We start from the raw sequence: 12,967 nt of genomic DNA, 5'->3' as shown, positions 1-12,967 counted from the left end.
AATTACTTTTTTACTTTGTCTTCAGAACAGGTTGGTGCTCTCCATGCTATTGTTGGTCCCAGCCTGGTACCATGTTATGTCATCCCTGAACGGGTATTTTAATGGAGAGAAATCTGAAAAGAAATCCCAGCCAGCTTTTGGGCCTGATAACAACTATGTAATTTTTATTGCCAGCGTAAATGTACTGGTTTAGAAATTGTTGTATCTCTGTTCCCTAGTGTGCATGAAGTTGTGTTATTACTGGGAATGTTGGTCTGTATATACAATTTAACTCTGTACATTTATAGCATAAAATCTGCCTGTCGACCTGGCCATAGACTGCTTAGCAATACAAATTGTAAAATCTAAAGATCTGTCATAACGAGAGGGCTCAGGAGAAGCTTAGGGGTGGCCACAGATTCCCCTACTGCTGTGAAGAATAAGTAGCTTCATTATGTTGCTTAATTTCGGACAGACTTTGTCCTTATTAATGACTAGAAAGAATGCAAGGAGAGAAGCGGTATCTTTCAGAGAAGGACACACTAGCTCTGTCTTAATTACTAAATATATTAATGCATCAAGTAGCTGATGGAGGCTGCCGTCATTCAGTCCCAATTTATCTCAGTCACAGGTTCAGACAGTAATACTACTTAGCATTTTTTCCATCATGTGTTTCATCTTCAAAGTATAATGCAAGACCTAATGAAGGAGAGATTATGTTTAGGACGCAGTTTTGTTTTAGTCATACTGAAGCTGGTTGACACACACACACTGACAAATGAGAAGGCGTATATCAAGAGCAAAGATCTCTCCTAAACAAAACAGTCGTGTTTAGGTCTGGTGTCAGTGACAGCCCGTTACAGCCCGTGAACTGCTCGCAGGGAAGTGGGGGCCAGGAGGGTGAGAACCAAATCTTGAAGGAAAGCAGCGTTAGATTTGACAGTCCCTGTAGTGGCCGATTTGAAGTGGTGTCTTAACATTCCTTTCCTTTTCCAAGCCAAGAATTTTTGACTATATACAAATGCTGCCTGAAAGTCTGGCTAGAAACCCAGGAGTGAGAGCGGAGGGGTGGTCTCTCGTGCCGTGTCAGGAGCAGGACTAGACAGCGGGGGAGGCTGGCCAAATTGTGTACGGAGGGAACAAGGGGCAGCCTTTAAATAACCACAGGGCCACCACATGTCCCCACGAGGTGTGTGTCGGGTAGGAGGGCTCTTCTGGGACTGCTGGGGAAAATTTGTAAGAGTCCTTGGCCAGTGCTGAGCTGGAAGGCAGGGAGGGAAGCAGGGCTGAGCCCGGAGGGACAGGGCTGGCAGAAGCGGGCTCAGCAAGGAGGCCAGGACGAAAAGCTCAAGTGGAGACCGTGGCTGCCTGAGGGAAGATGGGACTGGGTGGAGGAGCCAGGGTGAGGCAGAGGCAGGATGGCTACAATGGTTGAGAGCAAAAGTGATCATATTAGTAATGAACAGACAAGGTGGTGTCTTAGAGAATTCCTTTGCCCTTTGGGGCTACAGCTTAAGGTATCTGATTTATCATTTCTGGCTGTCAGCAAATACGTTTGAACCTTACCGGTATTTTCTCACCCACTTGCAGTGCTGCACTTTGTACCTGCTCTTAGAGGTCTACAAGGATTCTAAAATCCCTAAGCCCTGCTTATAACCCTGGATGTATCCAGAAAATACCATAGAATGGATTATTTTTTTTAACCCAGAAAATAATTGCAAATCTAAATTGTGTTAAAGAATGTCTATTTAGAGTTGAAAAATCAAAATTCAAGAAGTTAGGACGTGCTAGGTATGTATTTTTGTGTGTGTAACCGTAATGATCTTTTTTAGTATGACAGTTTACATATAACGTACGTGTGTGTGTTCTTTTAGTTATGCGATCAAGTCAAGAATAAAAGCACTTGCTGAAATTGTGATCAAAAATCATATAATTGCTAAAGCATCACCAGCTGTTTTTATATATTTCCACAGGAACAAGATCACTTCCTGCTTGCAAAACATGCATGAATAATAATAGTGGTGGTAAACTAAGGGCATTTAAGAAGAATGTAGGTCCAGAGAATGTTGTTAGAGATTTGTGGTTGATAGTTTAAAGACCATTTTTACAGATTTTACAAGACAAAATATATATGGCCATGTCTCCAGTAACTGGCACTCAGGCTAGCAGAGAAATACGGTGATGAATGTAAGTTACTGAGCTCTTATGTCTAATAATAAGACAGTTTGGCACAGCTGTGCTATGTCATTCCAAAAACACTCACTCCACATTCATTCTGATCTCGTGCAACAGACTAGTCAAGTTAATGGTTTTCAATGTTGTTTTAGGTGGCTATAAAGCAAATGAATCTCCAACAACAGCCCAAAAAGGAACTAATTATTAATGAAATCCTTGTCATGAGGGAAAATAAGAATCCAAATATTGTTAACTACTTAGACAGGTAAGTAGTTCTGATAGTATCACGTGTTCATTTACATACTGTAAGCCAAAGGTTTAAATAAACCCCCCCGCCTTGGTCATGCGCAGAAAATTGACTTCTGTTATTTATCTACTCATATACAGTGTACGGGAGGAGATGTCAGCATTAATCTTTTCTGGCATATATAGTTTAAGACTGTTATCAAAAACCTGGATCAGCCATATCAGCCTACCTCCATGTTGTTTTGTTGTTGGCTTGTTTTGGTGTTTTGTTTTTTTTTTTTAAGTTGATCACATTTTGTATGTCTTATCCTAAGTGCTGATTAATTGTCATAGAAATTATTTCCCTTGGGCTGTTGCCACTATTTTCCATTGCTGTGAATGTGAGGGAGGTTAGGTTCTTGTTTCCAGAAGTACCTAATTTGCCAGTTTTTAAATTGTTTTTCCTGTTTCTGAATGTATTTTATGTAAGGTTTTCCAAACTGTTGACCAATTTCTGTCCTCAGTGGTACACACCCTCCTACCATGGACAGCTATGAAAGTTGTGTTGCCTTGTTCCTGGAGTTAATCATGGAATTTATGTGTTAAGATGATGAACCAGATGACATGGTATGTCCTGGTTCAAGGTTTATCTTTGCCATTACTGAACTGCATTTTTCACTTGCTCGCCAGCTAAGATCTCTAATTTTTCACTTACGTGTCTCTCTCATTTAGACTGCACAGATTCTAAGTACTGTGTAGCCCAGAAGGAATGTCTATTAATTTTATTCTGTCTTCATTTAAAAACGACCTGGAAACAAAAATCAACTGTAGTCTTTCTCATAAGGTAATTTAGCTATGCACAGTCATCTCAGTGCCATTTTCTTCTTTCAGCTACCTAGTTGGTGATGAACTCTGGGTGGTTATGGAGTACTTGGCTGGAGGCTCTTTAACCGATGTTGTTACGGAGACATGTATGGATGAAGGACAGATAGCAGCTGTCTGTAGGGAGGTAAGGGATCCCGCCTGTGCTTCCGATTGCTTGGACAAAATGGTACTTCTGAACAGGTGGTAAGAACGCGAGTGATTTCATGTTCAGAGCTTTGTTTCTGTGTTGCTTTTATAATACGGAGAATAAAGAACATTTTAAGTGAACTGCCTGCCAGTATCACTGCACTTCTTATACTCTGTTATTTTACTCTTATATACTGTTATTGTACTATCTCTTTTCTTTTTTTTTTTTTTTCTTTTTAGTTTTACTATTCTCAACTTTGCCTCTCTAAACATTTGCCTGGAGCATGTCTGTACTGCATTCCTTGCCTGTAAAAGCAAACATGCTGGTGGCAGAATTTTAAAATAACAGCAAAGAAAAATAGAGGCTCATTTATCACAGTCCTCAGCTTAAAAGGATAGCATTCCACCCAAAATGGTGTTTGCTTCTGAAAAATGACTAACATGCTATTTCCAAATCTGCTGTATAGCCTAACAATAAAATCTTTGTCATGCAACCTCCTACCCGAAAGTGATCCACTTCATACCGAAGGAAGGGACTTTTTCTTCTTTGGCAAACAATAGTTTGTCATATGGATGGAGATAGCACATTCACTGCAGCAGCAGTCATTCAGTTTGTGCTTTCAGGGGATAGTCTGTAACAATAATTGACATTTCTCTTTCAAAAGCTAATATGCCTTCATTTAGGAAGTTATTACTCTGTGTCGAAGCAGCAAGCTATTCCTCTTGACAGCACAATATTCTGCCATTACTCACAATTCATCTAGAAATTAAATCTTTTAGAGCCATTTCTTTTCTTGTGTGATGAAATAACGGTCATTAATTTTTACCTTCACGTTTCTTTTTTATCTGTCAGTGCCTGCAAGCACTGGATTTCCTTCATTCAAACCAAGTGATTCACAGAGACATCAAAAGTGACAATATTCTTCTCGGAATGGATGGATCTGTCAAATTGAGTAGGTATTCTTGGTCAGGCATGACGTTCCCAGGATGTGGTGTGGGGCTGCTTTTGACTGACTGCCAATTACCCAAAAGTGATGCCTGTGGTAGTGCGGTGACCACTGCTGCAGCTAAAAGCACAGTTCCAACGTACAGAGAGGTATAGAAAGGAAAAAGGTGTAAAGAGTGGCTTCGGTTTGTGAATGTCCCTTCCAGAGGGAGGAAGTTAGAATCTAAAGCTTCAAGTGAATAAAAGCCACTGCATGAAACTTGAGGGTTTTTTTAAGTGGCCAGTTCAGTATTTCCTTGGCTACAGCACTGAGTAAACGGAGCATGGCCGCTTTTCCAGATAGATTCAGCAACGCTTTCTCAGGCATATAGTAGGGATTTCTTTTGGTTGGTTTCATAATTCAAGCTGGCTTTAACAATACTTGCTTTTCTCCTCAGCTGATTTTGGCTTCTGTGCTCAGATCACCCCTGAGCAGAGTAAACGGAGCACAATGGTCGGGACTCCTTACTGGATGGCACCAGAAGTGGTGACAAGAAAAGCGTACGGCCCCAAAGTGGACATCTGGTCGCTTGGGATCATGGCAATAGAAATGGTGGAAGGAGAACCTCCTTACCTTAATGAAAATCCTCTCAGGGTAAGGCACGACTAAAATTGGATACCACTGTCATTCTAATCTGTCCCATGTTTTGTCTCTCATGAGACAAAATCCCAGTCACATCAGCTTGAACTAGTTCCACCAAGGCCTGCTTCTAAAAATGTCACTGGAGCATATCAGCATATACTGTAGCTTTCATTTTGTCAATGGGGGAACCTCAAAAGAGAAGTGACATGTAGCCAGTTCAGAAATGTCATTTTTGCCCTCAACAGTGCTTGAAATTTCTCATGTGGTTTTTGAACTCTCTTTGAGCTGTATCTCTGAATGACAAGAATTTGTCTGTGGCAAGTTCCTCCAATTGGGGAATTTTTATGAAAAGCATTTCAACTGTATCTGCAGGAGAAGTCTGAAAAAGATTCAGATCAGTGCCGATTGCTTACCTGAGCTTTTCAGGAAGCGTCACTGGTTTTAGTAATGCCATAATTGCTTATTACCAAATACATTTCTAAAAGTATGTTTTAGCACAGATACTTGTAGTAAACTAATGTATTTTAATGTTTTGAAGTTTTCAGTTTTATCCTAATTCCTTAAAATGAAATGATCGGTTCTTACACCAAATAAGCATGTAATAGTGGAGGAATGTATACCAAGATAAAACCTCATGACTGATAATTGAAACAAAGTTAAATGCTGCACATTCCTGGTAGGATGCAGGAATTCATGAGGAAATTAATTTTGACCTGTGTGTATACATATGTAATCTTTATTAAGGCTACAATTAAAAAGGAGCATGACCTTTAGCCTTTCTCATAGCAGTAAGGCTGTGCTCTCTCTGGTCTCTGGCACCCAGACTGTGTACTGCAGACTGAAAGAAGAAACGACGGAAGGGTCGCTGCTTAAGAAAGATATACAACAATTACACAAATTTCAATCTTCTGCTCTTTTTGAAAAAAGGCTCCCGAGTTTTCTTGGAAAACTTCATTTGGATTGGTAGGTGCCCTGGGGTTTTTGGTTCCAGTGCACACATGTGGAGCGGTGTGTGCTGTGCCACCTTGTGACGGCGGATAAGAAACAAACAGGTTTGGATTCAGACTGATGCTGAGTAAGCAGAGTGCAGCTTAGCTGGCAGGGTGGCAGTAGGCCTGTGTCACTGGAGCCCAGTTTTACCAGCAGAGACTTCTGCACATCACCAGTTTTGCTTCGGTTTCCTGCAAAGAGAGGACCTCATATTCCACTTGTTTCCATGCAAGACCCTTGCAAAAAATGCATTTGCCTTGTATAAGGCAGCAAAAACAGGTGAAGAGAATTAGCATTACTGGTCTCGATGCTGTAAAATCCCTGCTTCCTTAACCTCAAATGTTGATTAGGGCTCCTCGAGAAGCCTGAGGTCAACTGTTAGAAAGATCACTGGATTTCTCATCTCTGACCAAATTCACATTCAGCTATTCCTGCCCTTGCCCACATTATTTTATATGCTCTTTTCCTCCATACACGTCTCATCTCCTGCTGGATTTAAGATCAACTTGAACACTTAAAGCTTCAAGGTATTTTCAGGTATCTTAGTAAAATTGCAGTAGATTAAAATCAGGCATCTGAAGTTGGTACCATCTGTATTGGCTTCCTGGACTCTTTTGCAGAGGTTGTTGCCCCTGAGCTAGGAACACTGAACAGCCTGTGATGGACTGCCTGAAGCTCCCCAGTTATCAGCTAGCTTTATTAAGGTAAATGAACCCCAACTGGGACAGGATCCATCTGCTGTTGTATGTGTAATCAGAGACTTCAGTGAGCGGTCTCAGCTGCACCCAAACAGGATTGCTTATAAGCAAGGCAACTTTTTACAGCAAAGTTTTTTGGCTGATGGCACACAGTATTGTTGGGTTTAAGTCACATTTAGACCACATTGAGGGAATTCTGCAAAGCCTGGAAACAAAAGGATGCTCTTTCATTTTTATGAATGATTGTTTTAATAATGGAAGGCATACAGGAGCTGACACTAATTTAAATACATAAATAAATCGTAAGGGCATTAAAAGATCATTAATCCTAGAGTTGACAGCAGTCTTAATGTAGATGCATTTGTTGTTTTCCACATGTAAAGCGAACGCATCCCATGCTGCTCAGGTTCTTTCCAGCTTATGCAGAACTCGCAGGAGTGAACAATTTTCCAGCCATGAGTATCCTGGATATTTCTGTGATGGTATTTATTTTCTTTCACTGTGATTTCCTTCCATCAGGCATATGCCTAGGGCCTGGGAGGCAGACATTGGTGCGATAAATATCCTTTGAAATGCAGCTTGGACCTCCTCAGTTACAATTTAAAAAAACCCAACCAAACAAAAATAACCCTAAGCATTTCTGTTAGCTTTTTCATTTATTAACCACAGCACATCAATTTTCCTCAAATATTAACCACAGCGCATCAATTTTCCTCAAAACTGTAGCATATTTTGCAAATGCTGTGGATCTTCTACAGTTTCAGGTTTCCTCTCTATGTGGTTCTGTCACATATCCGTGTGGCCTGGATAACTTTTAGGATATCGTTTTCACCGACTGCAACTATAATTGTATGCTGAATCCTTTCTTGTTTCTTGGTATGCTAAACAAATTAATGAGCTTATTGCCCCTTTGCAGCTACTGCAGACACTCATTTCCTTTGTACTGTAGTTGTTTTTCTTTGCCGGCTGTATCATAGGAAACCAAAAGACATATGAAGGTACTTCAGCTTCCCATAGACCTTCTTTTGTTGTAGAAATATTTAAAAGGTGCAGTACCTAGCTGAAGATGACTCTTCCTCATGATTCATGTTCTGTGAAGAAACGAGTAACTAAAAGAGCTCCATTTGTCCTGACACTCCTGTTTCAGAGTTCGGTGAACATAGCTGGAATAAAATTTCCAAGGTTGACTTCGGTCCCGTAGTCCTTTACCACAGGAGAAGTAACATCCCTTGGGTAGCATAATTTAAACATAGTGAGGACAGGCACTGCAGCCCACCACTGTGTCCGGTGGCTGAGGTCAGCTGCAGATGGACAGGATAAGACTCATTTTGTGACACTCACATTGTGGGAACAGTAAAGAAACCTCCTTTTACTGTTTTTACTCTAGGGTAGTTCATTTGCCTTTTTAGGCTTGGAAATTTTCTTCTGTATTTAAGAGGATAATAACAAAGTCAATTTGGTCACAGTCTATTTAAATGGCAGTAGTGCAGGGCTGTTGTTACGGCAGACGTTTTTATGGAAGACTCCTAGGCCTATTTCTATTATTATTACCATGTGTTTTAGACATATTCTGCAAGTTTATGTTTGAGTAGTTCAAAACGTTTGTCTTATGTTTCTAAATAACCTCTTGCAAAAGTGAAATGAACTCATCTGTCTAGCTTCTCATCATGTTAGACCTTGGTTACAAGTGAACCACACTGGATAATGCTCACCCTATGTTTTGCAAAATTATGTTGTAATTCCTTGGCCTGAGGAATATCAAAGACTTGCTAAGCTGCATGAACGCTGTCAGCTGCATGTAAGTGAGCGTCCTTGGCTTTGCTTAGGAAACTTAAGCTTAACTTAGGCTAGATGCTATTGAGGAGAAGGGCTGGAATTCTCAAGTGTTTGGGTAGGCCTGTTTGTAGAGAATGACTCTGCATTCAGGTGAGCAGCTGGACATTCATGCACGTCATGGAAAGGAATTCACAGAGGACTCAACCCTTAACACAGACTAATAGTCCCAGTTCTCAGGTGACACTTTTGCTTTGGGTTTTAAGTTGTTCCAGCTCTGCTGTCTGTGAAGATGACCCTGAAAACATGAAACAAGTGTACAGATTTAATGTTGCCATTCCTAAAACAAACCAAATAGAGGTACACTTTTCTGAAACAGTGGTTTTGAGAGATGAACTACCCCCCCAATTCTTCTCACTGGGAAGCTTGCGTGAAACATGAAGATTGTAGTTTAAAGGCAACATAGTCTATTCTGCTTCCTGTCCATTTTTGCTGAAATACTTAGTGAACATATTTCTCCATGTCACCAAGACTGACCTTTCAATAATCCAACTGCCAAAACCTCCCATTCTTCCCTGGCAATTTCTGGCATGGGGACATCATTAATGTATTTACTTGAGTATCAAAATTAGCACAGGGTTACCATAGGGATGAAATTACTCATTTTTCTGATTAGACCATTAAAATTTTTTCTTTTGCCATATAAATGAAGCTGATTTGGAATTTGGAGACTGCTGAAAAAGACATAGTTGCAGGTGGCTCCGGTCTGCCCAATTATGTGTTTTCTTCATAACATATTTGTGCATGCAACTTCTCTGCCTGTGTTGAAAATGAGGTTCCGAATGTTTCTGTTTCTTTATCCAAGGAATAAGCTGATGGATTTGCTTTTTTTCATCTGGTTCTGTTCTTGATAAGAATGGTAACAAAAAACTTGACTACCTTTGCTTTATGGAAGCTATACTTTAGGCACCACTGAGCCCTGCAGAGAGGCATTTTATACAGTAATCCTTTGAAATAATATTGTTAGACCAAATTCACTCTTTAATATAGCCTGTAAAGCTAGTGTCAATACTTGGAGAAGCAAAATGTGCTTTTGCTGATGTAGTTCATACTAACTAGGTCAGCCAATGAAATCAGCTGTCAAGGCAAGATCATTTTGATGTTGCAATAGCTGTGGCTGTATCAGGTGTTTTTTTTATTGGTATAGAAAAATCATCTCTAACCCTCTGCCAGGGAAGAAACTGCTACTGGAGACTGAACCTTAAAAAATGGGGTCTATATGAGCAGTTACGGATATGAAGGAAGCAGGTGGAGTCTCCTGTTTCCTTTTTCTCTAGGCGCTGTATCTGATAGCTACGAATGGGACACCAGAGCTGCAGAACCCCGAGCGACTGTCCGCTGTGTTTCGCGACTTTCTGAACTGCTGCCTGGAGATGGACGTGGACAGGCGAGGGTCTGCCAAGGAACTTCTGCAGGTAAGATGCGAAGCAGCTGCAAGTGAAACAGCTGTACTGTGTAATGGTTTTCTCATCAGCTAAACTCGAAGGCATCAGATGGAACCCCCTCGTATTAGTCTCTGTTCTTGGTGCTTTTCAAATGAAAAATAAGAAGAATCATAGAGTGATTTGAGTTGGAACAGATCTCTAAAGGTCGTCTAGTCCAACCCCCCTGCAATGAGCAGGGGCATCTTCAACTAGAGCAGGTTGCTCAGAGCCCCATCCAACCTGACCTTGAATGTTTCCAGGGATGGGGCATCTACCACCCAGAGGGCAACCTGTGCCAGGGTTTCACCACCCTCATCATGAGAAAATTCTTCCTTAGATCCAGTGTGAATCTACTCTTTTTTAGTTTAAAACCATTACCTCTTGTCCTGTTGTAACAGGCCCCGCCATAAAGTCTGTCCCCATCTTTCTTATAAGCCCCCTTTAATTACTGGCAGGCTGCAGTAAGGTCTCCCTGGAGCCTTCTCTTCTCCATGCTGAAAACCCCAACTCTCTCAGCCTGTCCTCATAGGAGAAGTGTTCCTCTGATCATTTTTGTGGCCCTGCTTTGTATTTTAGTAGTATATTCAGTTTTACGTAGTGGCAAAATAACTGAAGTGGAATGATACCAGGTATGGAGGCTTGAAATGGTGTTGGTGACTGCCGAATACAGAGGTGTGACCAGGGAGGAACCCAATGAAATCAGTCACAGCCAAGCAGTCAGAGATTTGGCTGTGGGAAGGAAGGGACTGTGGGGTGCTCATATCAGACAGGCCCCATCTTGTCCATCCTGCCCCGCTCTTAGAGGTTTCTGCCACTGAGCCCCACTGTTAGAGGTTTCTGCCACCAAAACAGGGACAGGTGAGTGAGACTTGTCACAGTTCCACTTGCTGCCTGGCACAGCTGAGTAGCTGGGCACTGCTACAGGTTTACTGCCAGGTTCTGTAGCAGATAGGGAATTGCAGCATGTGCCACTTGGCTGGCCCTGCTGTGAAGGCACCAGCCAGCCAGCACAGGAGGGACAGGGGATGGGATGGGAGACACTGCTCTCACTGCAACCCAGAGCTGAGTCCATCAGTGCTATCACTTGTCTCCTGCTCTTGTCTTGGTGCTGAAACCTGTACCTCAGTGGCCTTCAGAACAACACATGGGCCTAAATACTACTGGGATAAACATTTCCTAGAGGTATTGGACTTCCCCAAGGAATGGCTTACGCCCCTCATCTTTTCTGACAACTAAAATAGCCCATGTCTTTAGAAGACAGGAACCTAAGTAAGTATCTTGAGTTTCCTGAAAGGAAGAATGCCCTGAGACAGCAAACAGCATTCCCAGAGCACTGGCAGGACAAAAATCCCAGCAAGCTGAAGACACCTTGATAAACGGATTAATAGGATTACGGGCCATGTTTGCCTGTGATAGCAGGGTACTGGACATGAAGATGCAGGTGCAGATGGTCCGCTCAGTCCTATTTCTGCATATTCCTGGTAACCAGAGGAACACTGCTTGAGCCTGTGAGTACCTGAGTTTGGAAAGTAATGGTTTGTTTCTTTTTTTCCTTTGGGCAGCATCCATTTTTAAAATTAGCCAAGCCTCTCTCCAGCCTGACTCCTCTGATCATTGCAGCAAAGGAAGCGATTAAGAACAGCAGCCGCTAGCGCTTCAGGCCGGCTTTCTCCCATGCCAGCTCAGAGCAGGACTGAGAACAAAAACTCTGTAAAACCTCAACTCTTGTGCTGCAGGACAGATGGATGGATGAACAAACCAACAGTCACAGTCATGGTGGTAGGAGGGAGAACAACCCAGTCCCTCAAGGAGTAAAGAATTATCATTTGTCCTCTTCCTGCTTTCTGGCTCCTTAATTTATTTTTAAGATGAAACAGGGCTTAAGACAGAGAGGTAATTACTGAAAATGCTTGCCTGCCTCAGCCATTTCCAAGGTAAAGCAAATTCAGCTGGAAGGTTCCCTTCCTTCTCACCTGTGAATAAGCTGTACATTCACTTTTAAACTGTCAGTTGTTTCTTAAAGATGGAAAGTCCCTTTTATGTTTTTGTTTTTTTAGTATGCTTTGGAATTGGAGAAGGGTCTCCTTCATTCACAAACTCCAGACTGCACTGCCTTTTGAATACCACCAACTCGCTGGTATTTTCCCAGTCATGGTACTTCTAGATGAGGAGGAAAGTGAAATTGCATTTCCAACCAAAAACAAATCAAGAGTGGGGCAGACAAAACATCCTGTTGAGATACAGGCTTTCAACTGTGAATATATAGTGTTTTGGTTCTTGACAATTTGATTTGTATAACTAATTGTAATCTGTTTGCCTGGATGAGAGTCTTACTGAAATGAAAAAGCAGAAGGATCAGTTGATGCGCTTAGAAAGGGCTTGTCTGATGCAAAGCTGTCAGAGGAATGTGAGGTGAGAGCGGGCCCAGCCTTGCCTGGTGCTGAGCCCCAGCAGAGCCCTTGCAGAGCACAGAGCAGCCTCAGCATCCACAGACCCGGGCTGGAAGGCGGCACTTGTAGCGGCGAGCGGCAGCAGGCGGGCACTGGGTGCTTGCCTCTTCCTGGGACCAGACTCATCATCCGTACCAGAGCCCAGCTGGCAGCGGGCTGCTCCCGAGGTGAATCGTAGGCATGCTGTGAAATGCGCAGACCTGTGGGATTAGCCATCTTGAGTCTGTGCAGGAGTAGAGAAGGGCAAAACAGAGCTGAGTGTTGTCACTTTGGAGGATGCCTACTCTCCTGGTCATCTTGTAGCTCCTGGGAGAGGTTAGTAGCATCTGCGCCACTCTCGGCAGAGGGGGAGGGAGCCGGGCTGCCGCGCAGGTGAGTGTCCTTTAGGCACGCGAGTTCTGCTGTGGAAACCGAGGCCGATGCGACTGAGTGACAGCTTCCGCGGTTCAGTTATGCGTGAGCCAGTGCAGTAGACGGCTTTGGAAGTGCATTAAAACCTGGAGTTCTGCACTGAGCAAAAGCAAACGTGGAATGCAGAGTGGACTGTGGAAATATTTAGAGGCATCAAGCCAGCCTGCTTTCTGCTGTCCTGTGTATAGCAAGCACTGCTGAAT

The 12,967-nt window shown here is 42.5% G+C and overlaps 1 protein-coding gene across 4 annotated transcripts in view; it reads left to right on the top strand.

The window, feature by feature from the left end:
• The window catches only part of PAK3 (p21 (RAC1) activated kinase 3), a gene marked incomplete at both ends in the record, with an annotated part of 38,110 nt that extends 26,555 nt beyond the window's left edge, over positions 1–11,555 (top strand). For all 4 annotated transcript variants that reach the window (XM_082004150.1, XM_082004148.1, XM_082004149.1 and 1 more), the window contains 6 exons: positions 2,307–2,419; positions 3,271–3,388; positions 4,244–4,343; positions 4,774–4,970; positions 9,757–9,894; positions 11,466–11,555. In XM_082004150.1, the coding sequence (XP_081860276.1) occupies positions 2,307–2,419; positions 3,271–3,388; positions 4,244–4,343; positions 4,774–4,970; positions 9,757–9,894; positions 11,466–11,555 (756 nt within the window). The remainder of the gene's footprint in view (positions 1–2,306; positions 2,420–3,270; positions 3,389–4,243; positions 4,344–4,773; positions 4,971–9,756; positions 9,895–11,465) is intronic.
• Positions 11,556–12,967: the final 1,412 nt, after the last annotated feature.

This window comes from Phaethon aethereus (genome assembly GCF_964289735.1).
Source record: "Phaethon aethereus genome assembly, chromosome: 10".
In the NCBI taxonomy this organism is placed as follows: Eukaryota; Metazoa; Chordata; class Aves; order Phaethontiformes; family Phaethontidae; genus Phaethon; species Phaethon aethereus.
This window is presented reverse-complemented; position numbering and strand designations above follow the sequence as displayed.